General features: G+C 37.6%; 2 protein-coding genes and 1 long non-coding RNA gene across 3 annotated transcripts; 2 read left to right on the plus strand and 1 right to left on the minus strand.

Annotated features, from left to right (window-relative positions):
* The first annotated feature begins 2,747 nt into the window (after positions 1–2,747).
* LOC122649969 lies at positions 2,748–3,032 on the plus strand. The gene is made up of 2 exons (XR_006331352.1): positions 2,748–2,888; positions 2,925–3,032. It is a non-coding gene; the product is annotated as an uncharacterized LOC122649969 (long non-coding RNA).
* A 12,876-nt stretch (positions 3,033–15,908) lies between these two features.
* Positions 15,909–16,515, plus strand: LOC122649968 (protein TIFY 5A-like). Its single transcript, XM_043843236.1, has 2 exons — positions 15,909–16,132; positions 16,258–16,515. The coding sequence occupies exons 1-2, from the start codon at positions 15,944–15,946 to the stop codon at positions 16,489–16,491; spliced, it is 423 nt and encodes a 140-aa protein (XP_043699171.1). The 5' UTR covers positions 15,909–15,943; the 3' UTR covers positions 16,492–16,515.
* Positions 16,516–21,655: 5,140 nt separating this feature from the next.
* LOC122651133 (protein STRICTOSIDINE SYNTHASE-LIKE 6-like) lies at positions 21,656–23,904 on the minus strand. Its single transcript, XM_043844456.1, has 4 exons — positions 23,468–23,904; positions 22,901–23,211; positions 21,998–22,130; positions 21,656–21,919 (listed from the first exon to the last, which is right to left on the minus strand). Exons 1-4 carry the CDS (start codon positions 23,882–23,884, stop codon positions 21,656–21,658), a joined length of 1,125 nt encoding a protein of 374 aa, XP_043700391.1. The 5' UTR covers positions 23,885–23,904.
* Between the last annotated feature and the right edge of the window lie 2,241 nt (positions 23,905–26,145).

Here is a 26,145-nt window from a genome sequence, read left to right on the forward strand (position 1 = left end):
CATTAAAACCCTAAAATTCAATTCTGCCCAAAATTATAGAATTTCAAAACTCATCCAAATCCTAACCTTTTTATACCATATGGACCCCCTAGACCTGCCCATTAATACCCTATAAACCCCTTTCCCAATATCCAACCCAAACCCTAGGAATTGACCTAAATCCTAGTGCTGTCCATTCGAACCAGCAGCCCCTTTTGTTATTTGATCCTGTTGTTTGGCTCCTAGTAGGTCTCCTACCTATCTAGGACTACATTAGCTAGGTTGGGCCTCGAATCGGTCAGTCCGGTTAGGCGCCCGACGGGCTAGGACCCCACACCGGGACCGCCCGATTGTTATCGGGCGGGCTCGGTCGGGCCTGCCGGGCTGGGCCTGGAATTGACACCCATAATTCTATCAAGCATTTCCCATTCTTCTTAGTCCTCATCATAACGATGACGTGGACCTCTTGGAAGGTGGGGAAACCTATGCTGTCTGTAGGGCCCTCTATGTGCAAATTGACGTGGCTGGTCATTAGGGACTTCACTCCTCTGAGTTTCATCCCATCTTTCATTATCCTCATGCTGAATGTCATTTTCCATAGTTCTTGCAGCCCTAAGAGCTCTCACAGGCATTTCTTGGGTCTCAAATTGGTTTTGGATCTCATCCAATTGGCCATTTATCTAAGTTCATTGTTCCTAGCAAACTCCAAAAGTGTATCCTTAGTGCCTCTTTTGTTGTTAATTGATGAATCTCCATTATGTTTGAGGCTATAATTTAAGGAAAAAGTGGGAAAATTGGGACTGGTGGAAAAGGAAGAGGAAGAGGGTAGTAGCCTAAGAGAGAACAGTTAGGTAAGACAAAGGGGGTTTGGCTTCACACCAACTTGAATTCACTTCAAGGTTTGCAGGGAATCACTCATGCTGCAGAGAATGGGAGAAAATCCCATAAGTCCCAACATCATTCATTCTCTTCCATGTCAAAATACAGTCTTTTAAAACCCCAAAATGAAAAAATGAATGAAATAACCCCTAATAACTACTTCTCCAGCAATAACTCCCTAATAACTCCCTTATGACATTAGTACATAACAATTTCAACAACAAATAAAACAAACTACACATAAGTAAACAGAAACATGCATCCACACAAGTTAATAAGAGACATCTAGCCACAATGAAGTGATATATTGCTATGTATGTAGGTGTCTCCTCTGCTAGGCCCTAAATACTTGGATGATGTCCTCATCAATTACAAGACTCACTAAAGGCAAAAGCTCAAAGACAGAAAATGCAAGTGACTAAACTAATCAAGCACTCATATGATCATGCATACATAATTAAACATACACACCTTGCTTCAATCTTTTGTTACAAGATTCTTTACATAAAAGAACTCTTATATCTCACAGACCAAGACAAACAGTCAATTCCAGAAGATGAGTTTGTTATTACAAAAAAAAAAAGTAAAAGAAGAAAGCAATAGCAGACAACTAGAGAAAGCAGAAAAGTTCAGTGACTTGGTTTTTTCTAATATGGAATTATGGAACAATCTAAAATAATATAAAATAGAAAACGGGGGGAAAAGTTATAAGAAGATAAAATGATACATAATAGATTAAAACATTCATAAAAACAGTAACTAAATGGAAGTTAGTATTGAAACATATCCATTTGTATTTGTATTAAATTAAACAAGGATAATAATAGAATCAATACAAGCCACCCTCTAATGAGCACCACTGGTTGTAGAAAGAGCCACTTTCTGGTGGTTCTCTTTAATTTCATTTTCTTCAAAACAAATTTGATATAGAATATAAAGCTGGAATGAGCGAGGGGAAAAATAATATGTTGAGTATTTCATCAATATTCTTTAGGCTTTCATAAGAAAAGGAAATAAAGTTTGTCGACCAATTTGCATTGCAGGTACCCAACATTTGGGGTCTTTGTACCCAATGGACTTTGTTTCCTAGAATTGCACCCAACATATCCCAACCCATTAGTCAGCTACTCAGATATTTAACCCCAATGGCTGAAATGTCAAAACTACACATTATTAAACATGTGAAACAAACACAGTTAGCTGGTAGCCTGCCAGTAGAGCGCAGGCATCCCAGGTGGTCATGGGTTCAACTCTCCTGTCTTCACAGTGTGCCTAAAGGCTCCCTCCCCCCCCCCCCCCAAGGTTCCCCCTACTTCTCCATCACTCTCTAGTAGCTGTAGTCAAAGTCCCATGGGGCACTGGTCAATAGGTAGACAAAAAAAATGTGAAACAATGCAGAAGCCAAAAGGGACTCCATCTTCTTCTCCTTCATTCTCTAAAGCTAGTGTTTTGGAAACTGAGATTTGTAGAGACTACAACACAGCCGTTTGAATTAATCCGTATACTTTTGTGAGTTTCAAGTTTTCAAGGGGGTAACTCTTCATGCTAAAATTCAATACACGTGATCCAACATATCGTGAGTAACTGGACAGTTAAACATGTGTAAAGTGGGACAAAGCAATCTCAGACTTTAAGATGATGGTCATCAGGTAATGGATGGGTGGCCATTGAAGCACAGTCAATGCAGCTGAATTGCAATATTAGGATGGGAGCCAAGTTGGCTTCAGGTAACAGAGCCAGAAAAGCAGAGGTGAAATGTGATTCCATGAAGGCCATCAGAGTGTTCAAGGCTGAATGGGACATAGATAATACTGTTGAAGACACAGGGGCTTGCAGGGATTCTCTGTTGATATATCTACATCATAGAATATGGTAGTGAATAACTAGCTAAGCATGGAATATATATGCACAGAACTCCCATCCCAAAAAAATTTCTTATCTTGGAGTTCTGAGAGCTCATGTAACAGTGGCTGCTAATATAAACCTTCCTTCAGCATTAAAGAAGAAAATCCGACTCGGAGGCCATCTTGGTTTGCTTATTGAAATGAAAATGTCAGTCGTTTCAGTCTACCTTTTTGATGGTATTTACAATAAAACCTAAGATAGTGTTACCAGATAAAGCAATGCAACTAAAACACGAATGTTTTTGTACATAAAAATTCTGGAATTGAAGATAGAAAACTCTGCTGGTTTATGTTCGGAAGTAAGGACCACTATTTATCTCAGTTGCTGCTGCCTTCAAGGATGTATCAGAATTAGAAACACACAGTCCCATTATGCATAAGCTGCGGTCATGGAAGCCTTCTGCATTGTTTACAGCATTGCTCACACTATCAAGTTAATACGGGACAGAAAAACATACAACACATATAGAGAGAGGATTCCATTCAGTAATATAAAATCAATCATCACTGCTAGTTCTAGCAGACTCAATCATCTCAAAATAGCAGCATTCAACTAAATATCCATAAACCCCTACTTAAATTGCAGAATTGATAATAACTAATGCAATTATTAATCCAAAAAAGATGATTAGTTCTTCTATTTAGGTACATGGCTCAACTCGGAGAAAAAAACAGGGAAAAGAACAAGGATGGTAGAGAGTTGGTTTGAGAGTTTAAGTTGTAAAAAAACAGGTACATGCCTGGATGTAGCCATGTGCCGGGCACTGCAGATATTGGTGGAGAAGTGGGTAGCACCAGCTTTTGTTTACCTCTTCTTCACATCGATATCAAGTCTATTCAGTACAGACTTCACTTCACCACCACAGAAGTTGAGTCGGAAAAAACAATACTTGGAGGTGAAACACCTTCACCCAAGTGCAGGTTGAAAACAGAGGCTTGAGCTTTGTGGAATCTCTTTCTTGAGTAGCAGGATGAGGGCAGAGGTGAAATTAATGAATACACATTGTAGACTGTGGAACGGCTAGGATTGCAATTCTAAGGTTCTTTGATTTCAATTACGATATCTGGGTGTGGTTTCAAATTTTGAGAGTGTTTGGTATTAATTTCGAATCGAAATTTTGGGAAATAGCAACTAATTGAACAAGAAAGTTGTTAAGCTGAGACATTTCAACCTACTTCGCGCTGAGCATTAATGAGTACGAACTTGCAACGGTTCAAAACATGGGGAAACATGTCACTTAACTCTCTAAAAACTTATTGTCTTCTTCTCACCCAACGCACAGAGGAAAAACTTACCGTTGGAAATTTGCAGAGGTGAGGTACACCGTGGTCCTCCATCTCTCTTTTTCCTCTCCTCTCCGGCTCTCATCAATACCTCCCTCTCTATGCCCTCTCCCTAAAGAAGGCGAAGTAACCCTTCCCTTAACTTCATTAGAGCCCAAATACCGAATCACCTTCGGTCCTTCATCTCCTTCTACCGAACCCTCTTCAGTCCTCACCGATGCCCCGACCCTTGCCGTCAATTCTCGTCGCCTATTTCCTTCTTCAGATATCCAGCAAGTGCAACAGTCATGGCTCAATGCTCATCGATCCCAATCACCAGTACAGGGATTTCGGATCGGCCGATACCGATCCGGATCAACCTGTATTAGCCTTGGATCGGATTGGGGGAAAATGTACCTTTGGGGTTCGAACCCTTGATCGGCCAAAGATAGGCTCCTATTGTCCTCGTTCCATGATCACACCATTGGACCAAAACGAATCTAATTGTTCAAAAACTGCTTCTGCTATTGGCCGCCAATTTTACCTCTATCAATATGGGAAAAGTGTCATTTCATGGACCCGCCAAACTTCTTTTGTTTTTTTTTTTTTGGTAAAATCAAACTTCTTTTGATTGATCACAAAATTTTGTTTGAAACAGTTACATCTTTCTTCCATAAAATCCTAAAATTTGAGCGTCCAGTTGAAAATTTTCTTAAATTATGGATAATTGTCTTCTCATTTTTTCTAGCTCAACAATTAAATAAACATGGCTTTTGGTGTTTTATGAAAAACTTAAATTTTTTTCAACCAAATTTTTTTCCAACCAACAAACAGACAGTAAGGTACTTTGATTACCATTGCATTCTACCATAGCCTTAGATTTTTTAAATTCTAAGTTGTCGCTTAACAAACTTCATTTGAGCTGAACCTTGAGATATATGAGTAGGAGAGCTAGGAGCCTACATGTCCATAAAATTTGGGTCTCTCATTCAATATATTACATGGTAGTTTTTGTGCACCAACCAAATAAGCTTATTTGATCAGCCCAACCAAATTTATTTTGTGAAAAAGATATGACACATCTTGAGTATAATTATGATCATTAGTTATATTATGTGGAATTTGTATCCAATTATCATCAAGATACCAAAATGTATCCGAATCCTACCCAATATTCGATTATCTGATATCCGAAATATGTGTCATATTTTTATAATTATACCTAATAATATTGTAAATATATATCCAATTATTATATATAGATACCGACATATCTAATATCAATTATCTAATCAATAAATATCTAAATAGAAAAATACCAAATATAGATTTTCGACCATCCATTTACATCCTTAGTTATGCACTTTACCAAGCCAAACCATAGGTTATATGAAAGGCTACCTCAAAAAGATGCCAAATCAAATTACCAAAATAGGTATATAATGCACACGTGGTCTAAATCTTTTTAGGTGGCTTTTGTGAACTTGCTAAATATGTTCCAACCTCTTTTTACATGACATGATGCAAAATGTCAATCCCTGATTGGCTAGCACATGTCATGTTTGATATCATAAATGCATGAATTCAATAAGTGGACTATTAAGAGTCCCAAAAAATGTGATAAACCATTTTTTGGTTGAAAATTTTGCATGTGTCTAATGACTTGATATGCAAGTTACCCTATTTGACCACCATCCTGTGATGATGTTAATGACAAGCACAAGCACATGCATGTTAGGCACTAGTGCATCACCACATTCGTGAAAATGTAATTGTATTTTTTTTTTTTGGATGAATAAAAAAAATTAATAAATAAATAAAAATAAAAATACAATTACATTTTCACGAATGTGGTAGTGCACTAGTGCCTAACATGCATGTGCTTGTGCTTGTCATTAACATCATCACATGATGGTGGTCAAATAGGTGGGTCAACTTATATATATATATATATTTTTTTTTTTCTTCTCATAAAAAAAACTTATATTTTTTTCGGTTCATGTTATGTAATCAATCTTATGTCGATTAAGTGTGCAATCTTTTCAAGATTATTGGATTTGTCCTATTTTTAGAATCGATGATTTCTTTACTACTACAGTGGTTGAAAATGGATTATATCTATTAATCAGCCTAGCTGTAAGGTATGAAATTTTGAAAAAAGTGATTGAAAATTCATCCTAAATTTAAAATATTCCATGAAAAGTTCTTATTTGTGCTCCTAAAGTTTACTGTAAATACTTTGACTTTGTACTCATGTCATCCCAGCTTGAAATCTTTTAAGTATTTACAAAAATGAAAGAGAACTGATATGCCGCCGTATGTGTGATGGAATCCTCATGCCCAACCAATAGAAATATTAGAGAGAGTGAAACATGATTCCTATACAAGAGTCAGAGTACTGGGAGGAGAGAGTGTGAGAGGATGCTAGCCATCTAGATCATTTCCCTTCATTTTAAAAATAATTTTAAAAAAAATGGTCCCAAATTTTACAAGACCATAGGATTGTTTGGCTTTTACCCAATGGTTGAACCACACATGGTTTGAGTTTGAGGTATCGGTATTGGATTGCCTGTATTGGTATCGCTAGCCACCGATCCTGATATTGTATCGATATCTTATTGGTGAAATAGTATAGACCAGGGGTAAAATAGTTAAAAACTTGATTTTTTTAGAAAAACCAGGACAAACTTGTTCAATACAAGCCAATCCATATCGAACCGTATTAGTATCATATTGATTTTAAAGGTGACTAATACCTTGCACTAAAACCATGGAACCACATGAGCACACTTCTTAGTTAATGCTTGGTTTTAATAAGTTACGGTTAGATACGAGAAATTCTATACGGAGAGAGAGTTGGGGACAACATGATATAATGCAAAATAGTGCTTCAATCACAATTAGGAGAACTTATTTGCAATAATTTCGCGAATAATATAGCCGCATGAATGGCTTATATGCTAGGTTTAGCAAGTATGCCCTTTGAAATATTTTTCCTCATTAAAATATCCTACTAAAAAGGCAGGAAGGTCCTAATTGAAGGTCTCATTTGGAAAATTGAATCAGGTGAATCGGTTTCCATTTGGGAAGATAAATGAATTCCCAATCTTGAAGGTTCTAAGATACAATCTCCTAAACCTGCAAGCTGTACCCTCTCTAAGGTCTCTAACCTCAGTAACCAAAAAGAGAGAACCTGGAATGATGAGCTGTTGCGAGCCCTCTTCCACCCCATGGAGGTGCAAGCTACCAAGGCCATTCAGCTAAGTATTTTTACCAAAGATGATTTCCAATACTGGGGAGCAGTTAAAAGTGGCATTTTCTCTGTCAAGTCAACATATCATATGAGTTCAAGCAAGGTTTCAACCCCCAACTCTGCCCCTTCCTCTTCCACATCGTCCCATTGCAGCCAAGTTAATCACTCAGTTTGGAAGTGCATCTGGAACTGCAAGACTCTCCCAAAAATAAAAAACTTCCTTTGGATGGCGTGCGCTCAAGGAATAGCCTCTGGTGAAGCTCTCCAACAACGTCGCACTCCAGTAGATCCAGCTTGCCACAGGTGTGGAGCCTCTCCAGAAACAGTCGACCACATTATTTTGGGTTGCCCTTTTGCGCGAGCAGTCTGGTTCGCTAGTAATGTTTCATATGTGGTGCCCAATATTGCTGATCCAAAGCTCCATGTCTGGTTAAAGAGTTGGGATTCTCTTAAGACAAATTCCAAAACGAGGTATAGGGAGATCAGAAGCATATGTTCCTTTATTTGCTGGTAGATTTGGCTCGCAAGGAATGACATGCTATTCAAGAGGAAAAACTGGTCTCCTGTTGAAGTTGCTCAACGTGCTCAAAGTGCTTATGAAGAATACACTAAGGTCCTGAGTCTAGCCCCCTCCAATCATATTTCGGGCCCCATTCATCAAGCTCAAAAGTGGAAGCTCCTCCTGTGGGAAGCATCAAATTAAACTGCGATGCTTCTTTCCCACAATCCTCTACTCAGAAGGGTATTGGTTTTATTGCCCGAAACCATAATGGATCTTGTATCTTCGCAGTGTCGGAGCCTAAGGCTTTTGGATCAATTCTGATGGGCGAAGCCATAGCTGTGCGATCGGCCATGCTCCATGCCATCTCTGAATGCTTGGAAGACATCCAAATTGAATCGGATAGCAAGGAGTTGATTAACAGCATCACCTCTCCCTCCTCTCCAACAAAGGTGGAGATCTCCCACATTGTTCGAGATATCAGAGAGCTGATCCCTTATTTCCTCTCAAACTCTTTTCACTATGTACATAGGGAAGGCAATTTGATTGCAGATTCCCTATCCCGAAAGGCCCCATCTTTGTCGTAAATGATGGATTGGCTACACTCCACTCCCTGGCTCCAAGACTTGTGTCTAAAGGATGCCTCGACTTTGTCTTGCGACCCTTCTGAATGAAATTTCTTTTAACCAAAAAAAAATATATATATATATATCCTACTAAGAATGTCCAATGCCACAGAGAGGTGAACCCTTGTGCCAGCCTAGTGACAAAGAAAGTGGACTAACTCATAGTAAAATTTTTGTAACCAGGAAAAAAAAAATCCATAGTAAATTTGGCGACATAAGGTTGTCCCTCACCCTATCATCAAGCATTCTAGAGAAGCCCTCTAAAGTGATGTCACCCATCCTCTTTTCTTTCACTGTAGAGGGCTTCTCTAGAATGCTTGATGATAGGGTTTATCTATCAAACCCTCCAGTTATCTCATCATCTTGCTTTTGTCAATAATTTAATGTTTTTTTTTCAATGCAAATTTGAAATCTGTTACTGAGGTAAGCACATTAACAGAAGCAAGTTGTAGCTCTTCCTTGCTGCTGCTCTACTAAAACCAAAAATATCCTCTTGAACTCCTCCAGATTCATTGAGGGTAGCTCCATTTTAAATACTTGGGCCTTCCCTTATCCTCCACTAGACTATCTTCATCCCTTTGCTCCCTCCCCTCTACTCTCTCATATTTAGGCTCCAATTTTGGAAGGCAAAATTCTTATCTTATGTTGATCAATTTTAACTTGTCAAATCGGTCATGCAAGGATCTGGCTTTCTTGGTACAATCATCAAGAATATTGAATCCATCATAAGTGCCTTGCTTTGGATTCAATACTCTTGATGAAGAAGTATGGGGATAAGAAGGGTTAATGAGGTTTGTATAGCAAGAATTACGAAAGATGAAAAGGCATATAAGATTTTTGAAAGATTGTCAATGGATCAAAAGGCATATGAGTTTTTTGGGTTAAAAGTTGATATCTTAGGGAAGACTACACTTAGACCGTCTCCCCTCTCCAAAAAAATTCTTGGACTTTGAAAAAGATCCTAAAGCATAGACATCTTTTGTCTTCCTCTATTCAGTCCCACATTGATGAGGACTCTTCCACCTTCCTTTGGCTTGATAATTGGCAGCATTATGTTGTCATCGTGAATGTTTATGGGAATAGAATTGTGTATGACTGTGGAAGCACTAGTGTCTTCCATCCTTTGTGATGGAAATTGGGATCATGCATGGTCCGAATACCTCCCCCAGTTTGATTGATGCATGGAATACCTTCCAAGTGATTCCTTGGAGACCTCGTGGCTCTAGTGACATTGTCATTTGGAAGGAATCTTCAAATAAGTTCTTTTCCACCATCTTGGCTTGGAACCTTATTAGCGCTCAAACCCCTAGGGTCCCCTGATTCCCTAATGTATGGTTCAAAGATCACATCCTTAAGCGTAGCTTTATTGTTTGGTGTGCTCTAATTCATTCCCTACCCACCCATGTCCAGCTTAGCCAAAGAAACGTCTTGGTGTCCCCCCCCCCGCCTTTCCTTTGATGTCTTTACGGGAATACCCAAAAAAACCTTCTTCACCTCTTCTTTGAGTGTCCCCTCCCCATGTGGATTTGGTCATATGTTAGCAATCAATGTTGGTCTTCTCCTAAGAGTATTGGATCCTTAGACAATGACTGGAAGTGGATCCTCAACCCGTACTCCAATGGAAAATCATGCATTGACTCACTTCAAAAGTTTACTTTTGATGCCTCTGTTTATCACATATGGAAAGAGATCAATACCAGGCTTTGGACATGTAAATCTAGAATCCAAGATCAAATCTTGCACTCCATCTCTAATGTGCACTCCAAAGTCACTATCATGCTGTACCTCTCATTCGCACAAAATCATCATGTTGCAATAGCTTCGGATTTATCTTTAGATCTCCGTCCGATGCCTAGATCTTCTCTTTGATCTAGATTGTTTCTTTGCATGTTTTCCAATTTTTGTTTTATCTTCATCCACCTACTCACCCATTCTGTTCATCTTCCCTATTTAGGCTGAATGGTCTATGAGCTGATTGAATATATGACAATTCATCCAAAACATAAAATATCATCCAAACCAAGGAAGCCCTCAAATCTATTGAGCTTGCTTTACCAGTGAGTCACAATCAGATAGAAAAACAAAATTCTGAAGGCAAAAAACATCAAGTTAAAAGCACAGCTTCATCACACACACGGGTTCATATGGTCAAGTGAGGTTCATAATTCGGACTCCTTGCATTGGTCACGTTTTAATGAATAGGTTTTTCTTAGCCCACCACCACCCCCCACCACCACCACCACCACCACCACCATAAAAAACAAAAAAACAGAAAGAAAGAGATGTGGTTCATAATCTACAAATCATATTAACTCATTTATCCCAAAATTAAAGTCCCTTTCAATGATGTCCGGATCCGCCATCTTGTGCTTCCTCAGTAGCCGACATAAAAAGAGAATACCGAAGAGCGCGCGCAATTTTTCTTTTTCTTGGTAAACGCTGCGCGCAGTTGAGAGTTGAGACGAACGGCTTTGTCGACTTCATTGCAACTTGCAAGAACGTCGCCATCTTAAGTTTACAGTTTACCAACCCATATGCAGTTGTACACACACGAGATTAATGTACATTGGAACCAATAAAACACGTGATAAAAAAAATATATACCATCACGTGCATTAAAGTTGATAGAAACTATGAGTTGGGTCGGCCAGCCCAGCCGTTTAGTTGGAACTTTATGTTTTGTACTAAATTAATTGAAACTTAAATGGCTCCTAATTGGGTCAAGTGCCCCCATATGGGGATATGTTGCTCGTGATATAAAATAATTGGTAATTAATCTACTCGTAAATCTATTTCAAATTTGGGACCAGAATCGACCCCCTAAAATCTGGACTGAACCGTTTCATAAATAAATTGGACAGCTTTTGGAATCTGAATTTTAAACGAATTAATAAATTAACATGAGGGGTTGATTGTGAGACGGGTTTTCTAATTATCTTAGAACCGAAAAACTAATTAGAAACTGACTGGAATCGAGTCATTAGGATCCGTTCATATATAAGGTATGATATAAGGTATGATATAAGCATGGCTTTAAAACATGGTATTTGATCCGGTATATTGGTCGATTCGTAGTTGTATCGGCCATGCCCAATACGAATATCTATCTGATCTTGTTTCGGTGAAACGATTCTAACCGGGGGTAAATCTATCCAAAAATTAATATATATATATATATTTTTAATCAAAATCAAGGGTAAAACTGTCTGATATTGATACCACTATCATTTTCGAAAAACCGTGGTTATTAGGCTTGTCAAGAGGAAGGGCTTCACGAATTAAGGTTTGACATTTGTGACTTTTGATATATGAATTTTGGAGAGCCACTAACGTTTGGGATGCGATTTGGTGTTGGTTATTTGGAAGTTTGTACTTTTGTAATTACTAGTATTCTTAGCAAAAGATATTTCCTCTTCTAAGTAATTGATTTATATACTTAGGAATGGACAATTGAGTATTTATTTGGAAATTTTTTATTATAATCAATGTTGGTGAAAACAAAATTATAAATTTACGTTTTTTAATCCTTTTATAACATAGTTTTTGTGGGTGGGAAAAGAAATATAATACTTTTATTTTCAAGTAGGGTAAATCCTATTATTTCATACACCTACTCATAAAATGTGCAATTTTTATAAAAAGATCCACAGCCAAAGTATTCCATCATCTGTGGATCATGGAGGAAGGGAATAATTATCACTTCCAATTCACGGGCACCTCCAATTCCTTCAATTCCTCTAATAGGGGGGAGTGGACCCCACTTTGAGCAATGTTTTCGGGCAAGGGGTAGGGTGGTCATTTTTGCCCCCATATGAGGAATTGAAGGAATTGGAAAGGATAACGATTCTGGAGGAAGGTACCCTTCCCTCACAGAAATCGAAACCAATTTAAGACACATTCCAATCGACGAGAACCATTCCAATTTAAAGTTTTAAATCCTCTTTTTTTTTTTTTTTGGATAAATATATGTCTGAGTCTTGTAGTCCAAAACTCTAAGATAGAGCCACATCTAACTTTTCACATTTCTTCAACAATGAAGCCTTGGTAATTCTTGATGATTCTACCAAGAAAGTCGAAGACATCAGATCAATAAATGTAAGATCCTTGCATGGCCGACTTGACAAGTTAAAACTGACTAGCATAAGAGAAAAGTTGAGGGCAATTATGGAAAAGAATCGTACATTATAAAGGGAGGGGGAGGCATTGCTTTGGGAATTTTTGTAACACCCATGTTTGATTTGAGTAAATATGTTGAGGTAGAGATTGGTTGGGTAATTTGATAAACTCCAACAAATTTTGATTAATATTGTAATTTTCCTTAAAATAAGGGTTACATGTTTTAAATACATCCATATAGATAGATAGTAAGTTAGACAATCCCTTAATAAAATAAACAATAAGCTCTATATGGTGGTTGCCTTTAGGGGAGGGAAGTCATTGAAAATGAAAGTATATATGGTTATTTGATTGTATGGAAAATTATAATAGAAAATCGCTTAGAAAAAAGACTTGTTGACTTAGAATATCTTCTCAAATTTGAAGGAATCATTTCTACCTTGTAAGTGTAGTTTACAAAGTTAGACACGTTCATTACCAGAATCCTTTTATAGAATACTTGCTATACCTATCATGAGCTAATTAGGTTTGTGCCCAAATTTGATAAACATGTTGTTCACGTTATCACGTTCCCATGCATTAAATTATTGGTCAATTATATAAAGGGATTAATCATGTTATCTTATAACTATTCCTCAGCGGGTCAAATAATTTATAACTTTTTTTCTAAACATTTTATAGAAAAGAAAAGACTGCAACCTGGGTTGCAAACATGTTCCTACTGCCAGAATCCCCAATTGTAGGCGCAAACTTGGAATAATCTGTTTCCCCCTTAATTTGGGTTCACAAATACACTCTTAAGTTATAGTATTTTTCAAAATACCTTTCTGGATTACAAATCGATGCCTTCAATTGGGGCAGTAGGAACATAATTGCAACTCATGCAGCAATCAATTTTTGTCCATTTTAGAATACCACATGACTTATTCTACTGAGGAAAAATATTGTTCTTTGTAAGTGTATTCGAAAAATATAGAAGACAATGATCATTTTTAATAATAATATAATGATTCCTTCAATGAGTGCACAAAGTTTGTACACGTCACCTATATATATTTCATATTTCATGGTATTGCATTACTTGGTGACCAAGCAAGCAACTATGTATAAAAAAATATAATAATCTTTCCCGGTCGACCGTCTGATACACCTTTTATCATACAAAGAAGAAATCCAACTCCCATGATTCACGCCATAGAGAAAGCACCTCAAAATCCTATAAGCTTTTTCACAGTTGGAATTACTACTAAAAGGAACACACTGGCTCCTCTTACTGACTTAATACTATCTACTATTTAATGTTAAGACTTTGATTTAGTCTTATTATTCTATTATAGTCTAGTCTAGTGAAGTGAAGTTATGTTATTGGTATCTTACTTCTGGCCTACAATTTTAGACTTGAACCGGCCTAGCTTGTCAAACCGGTGAGATATGATAACGATGGCCACGTGCTCCTTTTGCTGAACCACATTTTTTCATGCCAACAGAATAGAATATCCCCTTAATATTCCCACTTAATCACTTAATTAAGATCGATAAATAAGACCTAATCCTACACACAGCTAATTAATGCTGGTAGGTATACTACACTGATAATTCTCCTATAGCAAATATTTTTCTATCTCACACTTTTGTGTTTCTTTAACATATATATATATATTTTTTCCTGAATCTTTTGATTTAATGATTTATATAATATTTATTATATTAAAATAAATCATGAATCTCCTTGACCAGGTTTGATCCATCTGATTCATCAGGTTTTGTTGACTTAGGGTGTTAATCAATTTCAATTATAATTTTTCAATTTTATTTCAATTTGATTTAAGATACAATAAAACTGTCTGCAAGAGCATTTGCTTGAATGAAAATTTGCAGTTCATTAGGGGTTGAGCGGTAATTTTGCACGGTCTTGTGTTTAGGTTAAGGAATCACGCATAAGGTTATCATTTTTTTTTTCCGTAAGTAATTTCACACAGCTCAATAAAGACACATGATTGTAAGGATTAGTATGGTTCAAGTTCATTAATCAATATGGGTTACACTATTTGATTTGGTTTGGTTCAAATCAACGAATTTTATTTAAAATCAAAATAAAATCGAATGACATTTTACTTTTCAAAATCAAAATGAACCAAACATTTTTGTTCGATTTGGTTCAATTTAAAATTGCCGATTTCATTTCTAATTTCCAAATTGACACCCTTGGAATCTAGTCATAAAACCTGATTTTTTAACAAGCCTTTGATTGATAGACTTGAGTTAAATAATTGTTCAACCATTAGATTGCCTACGTCAAACCACATTAGTTAAAACAGGAATATATGGCAAAAAAATAAATGTTGAGTACAATCATGTTTTAAACCATTTAAAACATAAATGAGATAGTAAAAAATTTGATCAAACATTACAAGAACAGAAGGAGAAAAAAAGGATTGTATAAGGTTTAAATTGTTATATTTGACAAAATATGGGACTAAAAAATCGATGCACACATAAATTGAGGAATTATTTGAGAATGATAGAAAATTAGAAATCATCAATCTATGTAGGGGTGTAAATGAATAGTCGAAATCCGTTTTTCGTATCCGTTTAGCATTATCCGAATCTGTCCGAAAGCTAAACGGATGCGGATATGGATAAGCTATAGCTATCCAAAAAACTATATTTACATGTAAACGGATAAAATATTCGATCCGTATCCGCGTCCGTATCCGTTTAGTACTATTCAAATCCATCTGAAAGCTAATCAGATGCGGATGTGGATATAGCACTATCCGAACCGAATCCAATCCGCTTACAGCCCTAAATCTGTGGTATAAAAACCGGTTCATCCGTTCTAAATACGGCTTACCTAACTATCCAACCCTAACATGGACCCGGTTCATATCTACATCCGTGAAGGGGAAAAAAAAACAAGTCGGCAAGTCGGCTCAAATGACAAGCGCCAGCTATGAAGTATGAATCCGTTATAAAACCCAATCGGAATCCACGTGTTAATGCAGTTTCGAATTTCTTAAAACGTCCAAAAGGTGGCCAATGAAATTTCACCGTCATTTGGATTAATTTTAGAAACGAAGACCTTATATAGCTTCTTAATGCACGTGGGTAACTAAAAGCGAGAGAAATAACTGACATTCCAAGAAGAAATTAAATTTAAGCACGTGTTCCACGTTTTTTTAAAGTCTTTGCCGCCTCGAAGCGCTTCTTTTCTTTTTGTCTTGTGGCGTTTCAAGTCCCCATGTGTAAGAAAGAATTTCCTACGACGCACCACTACCAACCTATATATGAAATGTCTTCAAGACTCCTTCAAGTCCTCCTCTCCCTCTGTTTATTTATATTCTTGAAAAGCCAAAAAAGTTTCTCTCAAAGGCTAAAAGAAACTTTTTTCTCTGCTAAGAACTCTTCTTCTATTACGAGAGAGATGACTCTCCCCTTCTCCGGAAGAACAAACTGCAACCTTGATCTCATGCTTCCCACCGCCGGCATGGACTCTCCTCAGACTACAATGGATTCCGGCAACAACTCTAGCAGATCAGCTGAGACCTCGCAGCAACGACTCACCATTTTCTACAACGGCCGAGTTTGTGTATGCGATGTTACCGAACTTCAGGTATGTTTGCGTCGGACTATTTACATCTGATGTGAGATTATTACTTTTACCTTCCACATAAAACCCTAAAAACTAATAATGAAATTTTCTTATTAAAACTAATGTTGTTAAATGCGATCATGCAGGCTAGATCTATCATATGGTTGGCAAGACGAGAAATGGAAGATCGGATGAACTTGGAGCCAATTTCGCCATTACAATCTCAGCTTCGAAACCCAACCAGTCTGTCAATGAAGAGATCGCTGCAACAGTTTCTCCAAAAGCGAAAGAATCGAATACAAGCTGCTGCTTCACCTTATAACAAGAAACAGAAGAATAAGGATGATATCTTCCCCTTCAATGTTATGAGTAAGAGATGAAAAATGAGGCAAGGAAAACTCTTTAATTAGAAACTTTGATGGCAGCACAGGAGATGATGATGCTATATTTAGAAATAGTGTATAGCTAGTAAGAGTCAAGTACGAACTAGGTTTTGAAATGGGGAAGATACTTCAATTCCCTAAACAATTTCACCATTGATTGATTTGTGTTTTACTTTCTTTGAATGACTTGATTAAACCCTATATTTATTGTAGAAACTGAAGCATCAATATATTTACGTGTGTGTGTCAAGTCAAGTATTGTCTTACAATGCCAAGCACCAATACTTACTTTTCCTCAGAAAACTATGAAATGTTAATTGAAAGAAATGTTGGTTGTTTGGATAGAACTATTTTGGATTTTGGCATCTGATCAATCGCCATTGTTTTAAGGCTGATTTCTTTTTTATACTTCTATTCATCGATAGTCGTCAGTTTGCTTTTTTTAAATTACAAACAAAAAAAAATAAAAAAAAAATAAAAAAAATCTGTCCTGGGGTTTTGAGAATTCTTAGGAAAAATTTTTAATTTTACTGGATCTATTTGTTTTCTGAAATAACTTTCAGCGCTTGTTTCCAGCCAGTAAAATATGATGTAAAATATTATCTTACGGTTTTAGGTATTAGTTACGGATTGGCCATATCCGCATCGGTATTAATTGGTTGACACCGATACTGATACCTGACCAATATTGGATCAATGCACAGATGGAAATTGTATGGACAAACGGTATACTTGTCAAAATACACTCAAATATTGGTATCTTTGAGGGTAAAATCATCATAAACGACGGAGACAACACCGATCCCAACCGGACTGTATCCCAACAGCTAATCAATAGGTATTAATATCAACATAGACCGATGCGATACCAATCGGATGATTTAAATCCTCATTGGTCCTTAACAATTGGCAATAAAGGCCTCCAATGGATGTACTCCACATGCAAAGAGTGGGATTGTATTTTTTATGCATAGTATCCCACTTGATCAAACCTGAACGGGAAACTCTAATCACAATCAGATCGATAACTTTTTTAAGATATTCACCATATTCGGTAAGAGGATTCTATGTTAAATCTCTCTCTTCCATTCATAGATAAACATTCTAAATCCTGATATAATGTAGGCATCAACTTTGGTAACACCAATACGCACAACTCTCTTCAAAAAAATCAAATTAACCAGTAAAGAGAGCCTTGTTTCTTAAACAAACGATTGAAGTTCATGCAAGATTTTCCAAATGATATAATTTGATGCACATACAATATGAAACTAACATTTATATTTTAGAATCATATTTTGAAAATATATAATGTGAAAACCCAATGAATATAATGCCTAATTATGTCTTTAGTTGCAAACATTTTAAGGTATAACCTTAAAACAACCAATCAGACATAAAATGATAATGCAAATCAATTTAAGCAAACTTCTCGTAGGTTCTGTTGCATTTACAAACTAGCTTCCTGATAATACTTTTCTGAGAGAGGATTCTTTGAGCAAGCAAGGTAGCCTATGCCTTTTCATAAATAAAAAATTGAGAGAAAATTCTCTGTCCGGGAGTGTGGCCTATGCCAGCACTCTCATGAGTCTATCTCTTTCCTCTCTATATGAAAAGACACGTGTGCCCCCTTGTTTTGAGGAGGAGAGAGATAGACCCATGGAAGTGCTGGCGTAGGCCACACTCTCGGACAGAGAACTACTTCCCAAAAAAATTATATTAATTTATCTTCTCAAAAGAATTTATAAAAAAATGGAAAGAGTTCTCTAAGCAAGCAAGGTAGCCTATGCTTTCTCACCAAAAAAAAAATTCTATTAACTTTTCTCTTTAAAAAAATTAATATATAAAAAAAGAAGAGAGTGTTCTGAACAAGCGGCATAGAGGAACGCATAAATGAGTTGTGATAAAGCGGTATTGTAGATTGGAAGATAGCAAGGTCATTTCATATGAGGAGGAAAGAGATAGACATGGAGGTGTTAGCGTTATCCTATCGAACCCCCTCCCCCCAACGTTGATGCTCCTACATGCTCCCAGCACAGGGGCGACGCAGCCTGGCAGCAATCCCTTGCCCAAAAAATTTAAAAAAAAAATGGGAGAAAGAACGTTATCTTGTCACGTTCGGCGTGCGGCCCCTGAACCCAGACACAGGATCGCGCGAAAGGACCATAAAGCGGAAATTCATGACAACTCATGCGGTCCTGTGTTTAGGCACAAGAACAGTGCATCGCACGTGACCAGGTGCGTTCTCTTTCCTAAAAAAAATATGTAAGTGTACGCTATCCCGCTTGCTTAGAGATTCCCTAGCTAGCTACTTGGGAATTGACAGCATTTTCATTTAATCACCCAATCACTCTGTTTTTTGGAAATCGTAAATGCTTCGGGTTTTCAGCTTTATTTAATTACCCAAAGAAACTCTTATGAGTTGTCATATTCCATGAAAGCAGTGATGGACAGCCACTTAAGACAAGAGAGAAGAAAATCCATCACTAGTGGGAATGCAACTCCTTTTAAAGGTGTAAGGAGTAAGGAGAGTAAATACACATTTTGTACTTAATTAAAGTTTAAAAAGCTCTATCACCTTATATCTATCTTAATGAGTGGAAAAGTGCTAATCGAAAGCATACTCATTGGTTTAGGATGGAAGATAACTAGCAGAGCGTTTAAGAATTAAGACAATTTGACACCTTCCCACCATCCTCCTAAGTCTCTATCTGGGTTTTCTTGCTTTTAGGTCTTCAACAACGTGTACCCTTCTCTGTACCCTTTTCTCTCTCTCTCTCTCTCTCTCTCTCTCTTTATTTAATTATTTTTCTTTTTCTTTTTCTTTGGACAGAAGGATGGAGATGTTGTGACTCTTTTTTCAACACACATGTGTAATTAGTGTACCTAATATGAATTTGGCTTAGATGAGAGTTCCAGACGTTTCATAAGACGTAAAATAGGTTAATTGGTTCTGTGCTTAAAAAAGGAAATAAGGAGAGAAGAGACATTTCTATCACACCCATAAATAAGGCCATAACCAGACCGGCTTTCAGGTTTAGGGAGGTAAATGTTAATTAATAAACTAATAATACGAAACATAATATTAATTAATGTACGTACATCATCAGTTAGGTATTTCTCTATTACATATCTGTTAATGGATTAGATGATGACATACACCTAATCTGATCTGGTTTAATTCAATTAAAATCCATAATTAGAATCCACCACCCTCATGCATGAATTACTTTCTTAATTACAAAATTAGTTTCATTCCTAATTATTAGTGGAGATCGATCTATATATGCTTCCCAACACTGGTGGGTAAATGAATTAATATGGATCCATATATGAGGTTGCCTCATCTTTGATTCGTGGTCAAGGACCCGATGAACTCATTGAATATGGATGCATGGTTATGTCATGTTCGTGGAGGACATGATCTCATCATGTGCCTAACATCAAAATTTGGCTATTTTCCTACACATAGAGTCACATACTCTATTTTTTAATAGGAGAAAAATGGGCCTTCATTTCTTAATTAAATGTAACCTAAATAAAGGAGATTCTACATTCCAGTTCAAGATTTAGTCTACTTAATCGGTAGCCTAAATAAAGGAGAAAATGGGCTTCATTTCCAAATTTGTCCTTAGAATAATATACAATGTGACATATTTTATGATTTCACTTTTTTCTAGTGATGCATGGGTAATCTTTTTTTTTTTTTTTTTTTTGATTAAAGGAAGATTCATTGAAGGATAGTATGTTTACAGTCTAAAGCTCTACAGAATGGAATTTGACCAACTATCATACACATAGGAAAACCTAGTCAAGGCATCTGAAATATCGTTCATATATTTCTACCTGAATATTCGATTACTTAACAAGATAAGTAACAACAACAACAACAACAACTTAGTCTTATCCTAACTAAATGGGGTTAGCTACATGAATCCTTTCCCACTAACCAATTCTATTCGAGGTTATACTTGAATATGCATGTCTTTCCTCACCACTTCTCCTAAGGTCATTTTAGGTCTAGCCCTGACTCTTTTAGTTTTCCATCAATCTGAATCAAATCACTCCTCCATAGTGGAGCATCTAAAGACCAATGTTAAACATGGCCATGCCACCTCAAACGATTTAAGATTGCTAGAAGCCTAGAACAACAGCTCGGCATGGTCAAAGCATAAAAATGATAGGAAGAAAGTTCTCTGAGCAAGTAGGGTACACCACACCTTTTCACATTGTTGTTTTTTAATCATTATTTCTCTCTTCTTAAAACAATCAATATAATAATGAATATAAGGAGGCACAGTGTATGCTTTAGGCTCAGAGATCCTTTCCCCATAATATCACAAAATTGAGGACTTGAGGTCATGAAAAAATTCCCTTACAAGCAGGGTGCATGTCCAAATATCGCCCTAGAATTTATCCATTGAGATACGACTATATGCCTACTGAAACCTTCACCATTACAGAGCAAGTGGAAGGGGGAAGAAAACAGGGTGAGCATTGGGCCAATATGTGGTAAATGCCTAGGTCAACCTGACCAAACCAATTGATATGGCACCCCCTACTTATATTGCTCCTCCATTGTACCTAATGTGGATTTCGTTGTAAATTCGAAGAAATTTTGTTGTTACCTAGGTTGCAGGAACTTTCCTGCCAACTAATTAAGCTCGCAGCCAGTAAAGAAATGGAATAATTCACTTCCCATTTGGGTTCACAAATATCTTCCTAAGTTTTAGTATTTTCCAAAATACCTTTCAAGACTCCATTCTTTGGTTGTAAGCCAGAATAGCAGGAAAGTTCCAGCAACTTGAGTAGCAGTGAAATTTTGACTAGGTTGTTAAAGGACTGCCGCCCAAAGGAAAATAAGGCAACCAAAGCATTAGGGAATTTAGGGTGGGTACATTAGGTTGAGCGCAGAGCCTACCCATAATCATGGGTTTCTTTTCTTGAGATCCAAACATAGAAGGGAGAGCGACAGCTCCCCTGAAACGTTTCTCTTCTCCAGTGAGATTTCTTTTTCAAATAGCATGGGAGACATTCCCCAATAGCAGAAAAAGTTCTTCAAGAGTAGCAGAGACCCCCGGTAAGAGTTTCCATCCGATAATCAATATTCGCTAGTAAGCGAGATTCCAGGTAGATCATTTTCCCAAATGGGTTAATGGGTTTATACAAGTTTGTTGAGATGAACACGGGTGATGTAGTTGTTGGTAAGATAAGCTATGTATAGTTGGTTCCGAATCTTGATGCCACCAGTGACTAAGAACAACCCTGGTTCAGAATAGAGTGAAATGGCTTCTCCTTCCAAATTGACGCCCATCACTCCCCCATTACTCAGCCTACGTGGGAGTCTCACCACTTTTCCCAACATCCACACCGTCTTCCGTAGTTTAGGATATCTCATCATTGCATCCCCGAAGCTCGTCTTTTCCTGCAGTCTCCACAACAAAAACATGAAATTTTATTACTCTAAAAATAAAATTATTAATGGACGAGAGGGATTACGCACCGAGGTTAATGCGATCCAAAAGCAGCCCTCTCCGTCGTAGCGGATGTTATCTGGGAAACCAGGCAAATTATCAATGAAGGTCTCCATGGTTCCTCGCTTCTCACCTTGGATGTGATATTTGCTACATCTTCGCCTGCTCAGTGTTAATTCAATTCGCATGACTTCCCTAGTTAATATACAAATGCCAATAAACAGTTCACTGTTGGTAATCTAACTATAATGATCTATGATCCCTACCAAGCTTCTTCTTAGTTCTTACCCATTTAAATTTTTAGGGTTCCGGCCAATATCGAGACAATTCAAACCTATTCCAATAGTCCCCGTGTTGGCCAGAATCGGTCGAAAACCTTAAAAATTAAAATCGGTAAGAAGAAGCAAAGATTTTTAAAGATATGTGATTTTTTAAAGTTATTCTTATAGAAGAAAATTCTCTATGAAGGAGTGTACCGCTCATGTCCAATGTCCAGAAGGGAGGGCGAAATGACTACCTCATCCTCATGAAAGGTGGAAATCCCACCTTCCAAGATGCCAGCATGCACAATGGCCACGCTTCCCCACAAAAAACACTGATCCTATTTTTATTAATTTAAAAAATGCGGGAGAGAAGGCTGTTTGGTCGCATGGCTCCTACGTCAGCGCACGGGCTAATGGGAAAACATGCCCAGGCATCCAACATAAGAGGTGGGGTGGTCATTTTGACATCCCTTGTGTCTGGGCATAAGGGGCACGATCGAGCAGCATTCTTTTTCCCTTAATAGATTTATAAATATTGATAAAAGAGGTAACTTCCATCGATTTTCTACTATTTTACTGCCTAAACAAAAAGGAAAAACCTCAATTAAGTAACAATTAATGAAGGGTAATTCCAGTTGAATCATTCATTGAATTGAAAGAAAGACTTACACAATTGTTTCGCAGAAGATGAGGAAATCCTGATCGGGTGAGAGGGCAACCCCATTGGCGAAGTAGAGGTGTCGCACCAGCACTCGGGTCTCATTGATGGACGGATCGTAGCTCATCAGCCTACCGTAGGGGCTACCTTCAAGGACTTCCTCATTGTGCTCTTCCATACCGTACTTATAAGATGCGTCCGTGAAGTATATCACTCCATCTCTCCCCACATCAACACCGTCAGTTAGCTTGAATTTCAATCCCTCAACCTCATCTGTTAACAGTTCCACGGCTGCTCCATCTCTACTCACTCTTAAGAGTCCCTGCCACATCAGCAGCTTCTAAATTCAATCCAACTCTTTCAAAGAAGAGACATGCTTAAAGGATATACCACTGCATCTATTGCATATAACGGCGTGTTGTGGTTGATATACATTTTCAGAATAGATTCTTGGTCTAGAATACATTCTGAAACCCAATTCTTTACTTTTTTTTTTTTTTTTTTTTGGAGGATGAGATTTAGAGCTAAATAACTAACTAGAGATGGATTAATTGTCGAAATTACAAAATAATACAGACCTTGTAAGCATCGGCGACGATGAGTTGCTTGTCGGGTCCGAAAGCCAGACCGAGCGGTCGACCACCGGTGAAAGCCCAGTTTTCGACCTCCACCTGGGTTTTCGCCGTCTCCTTCTCCTCAGCCGAGTCTGCCACGTGAAGACGCTTAATCCAACCATCGCTGCAACCAGTGTATATGTGCCCTGTCTCCGAGTCGTATGCAAGGTCTTCGGGCCCTGGTAAGAGCCCCTCCCCGACTCGCTCCGCCGATTCTAGTATTCGGCCATATCGCTTCGATGGCACAACGGGCGGTGATCGATACAATACATGCTCAGGAAGCGACGCCGGGTCAAACTCAGCTAGTCTATACAGAAGAAGTGCCACTGCCACGGGCGCTGCCACCACCAATACCAGCATCGTTGTTTTGGAGTTGGCCATGACTACTGAGGATGAATGAATAATGGGTTTGGGGGGATAAAATTGAAGGAAGAATCAAATAATTGAGATATCTGATCTTTTACTCAGCCGAGTTTATTTGAAATTCTTAATCTAACAAGGAAATTGATATCGCGAACCCAGCAGCTGCCACAGTACTACGACAACTTCCCTGTAGTCAGTCCCTAATGTCAAATGAAACTATATTTTAGGGATCGGAGGACCTTAGTTTTAGGTGGACCGGCGTAAACAGCCATGGACTTTGGTAGTTTTGTCACACGATTTAGAACAGGAGATGAGATGCAATTTACCTCTAGGAGAGAGATGGAGACAGCTGGTGGCTATTCAAAACGGCCCAAATTTTGCTGTTAACCAGTTTGCTGGAATGTTCGTGCTACCTGGTTTACGGTCAAAACGGAATCTAAAAGGATATTTTGGAAAAGGGGTTTTTTCACGTACCCACCCCTGAGATTTGACGTAATTATGAAAAAATCCTTTATTGTTTAAAAATGTTGCGTCCCCTCTGAGGTTCTTAACAGTTAACTTATTCACCCATTCAATTAGTTCAGGACTATTAGGAGGAAAATTAACCAAATTGCCCTCATCTTCCCCAAATTGTTTCCCTTATTTTTTATTCTTGAAGAATCCTAACCTGCAACTAAAACCCTCTTCACTACCTCTTCTCCTTCTTCTAAAACCTAATTGAATTGCTGCTCCACCATGGCCACCAACCATCGAGGTGACCTCAGAACACAGGTTTCAGTATGGATTCATCCTTGCAAGACCAGACAACTAAACCTAAAAAGTCTCACCGTAAGAAGTCCAAGGATTTGAACAATGGACTTTATCCAACTTCACCATTAAAATCCATGGGAATTAAGGAAGAGGACAAGGGGAATCATGGAATTTCTTGAGAAATTATTGATTTCCATGATTTTCTTTATAAAGCAGAAAAATTTTACAGTAATTTTTCAAGATTCATGTTTTCGGTTTATAGCCCACCACAACACGGAACCAGAGATGACTTCCTCAATTGATGCAATCTTATCTTGGAACTAACTACTACAAAATTTGATATAACAGCAACCTGTTATTAATGTTTTGAAAGAGATTCAAGCCTTTCTTGTCGCAAACCCTTCAGCGATTGTCACCATTTTTATCGAAGACTACATAGCCACAGGGGGATTAACTAAAGTCTACAATGCAATCTCCAGCCGTCTCCTCATTCAAGCCCAATGAGTTGCAGAGATATGGGACATTGAACAGAAACGAGGAAGCTTCAACGGTTCACATCCTGCAACACCACTACCATCCTCCAAATTATCCTTTGAATGAATAGAGGGCTCTTGTGCTTTACAAGCCAATAAACAAACCATTAATTGAAATCACTGTGAACTCGGTTTCGGCAGAGATTGGTTTTGAGAGAGGGTCCATGTTTCAGAAATAGAAGATGGATTTGGTTTTGAGATTAGATGGAGAAAATGGGTTGAGGGTTTTAATTAGATTAGGTTTCAGAAATGGAGGGAAAAAGGAAAGTTATGTGCAGGTTTGGAGAAGATGAGTTACAGGTTTTGGGAAAATGATTTGGGGAAGATGAGGGCAATTTGGTCACTTTCCCTTCTAATTTTAATATTATTAGTCCTAGACTAATGGAATGGGGGAATATGTTAACTGTTAAGAACCTCAAGAGAGCATGCAATATTTTTGAAAAATGAGAGATTTTTCCATAATTACATCAAACCTCAGGGGGGTACGTGAAAAAAAAGGGAAAAGAATTATTCAGTTTCTTTGGCTCCAAGCCTAGGTAGCAGGAACATTCCTGCAACCAAGGTAGCAGCAAAAAAAATTTCCATTGATCAAGCACATATCCATTTTGAGAATTATAAAGAAATATATTTTTTTTCGATTTTTTAAGAATCGATTATTAACTTAACCCACGCTAAAGAAAACAGACTTGTAAATATATCTTGATTGATCAAGCAGAAGAATTCTAATAAATCCAAAAATAAGAAGGGGGCTTCTTTTAAACATCTAAAAGTACATAGCACAAACTGCCAGTGGTGAGGGGCCATGGCTGAACTAGTATCAATTCACCACCACTCAGAGGTGTTGGGTAACTACTAACCATTTACTTGTAGGACACCCCTACCCAACTTGAATTTTAGTGGGTTGCTGAAACAGAGGCACTGAGCTTATCATACATTCTGGCCCTCATAGAAGTCCATAACAACACATGATTTCTCGCTACAGGTAGAAGAGAATCA

The sequence above is a fragment of the Telopea speciosissima genome, chromosome 2 (assembly GCF_018873765.1).
Source record: "Telopea speciosissima isolate NSW1024214 ecotype Mountain lineage chromosome 2, Tspe_v1, whole genome shotgun sequence".
In the NCBI taxonomy this organism is placed as follows: Eukaryota; Viridiplantae; Streptophyta; class Magnoliopsida; order Proteales; family Proteaceae; genus Telopea; species Telopea speciosissima.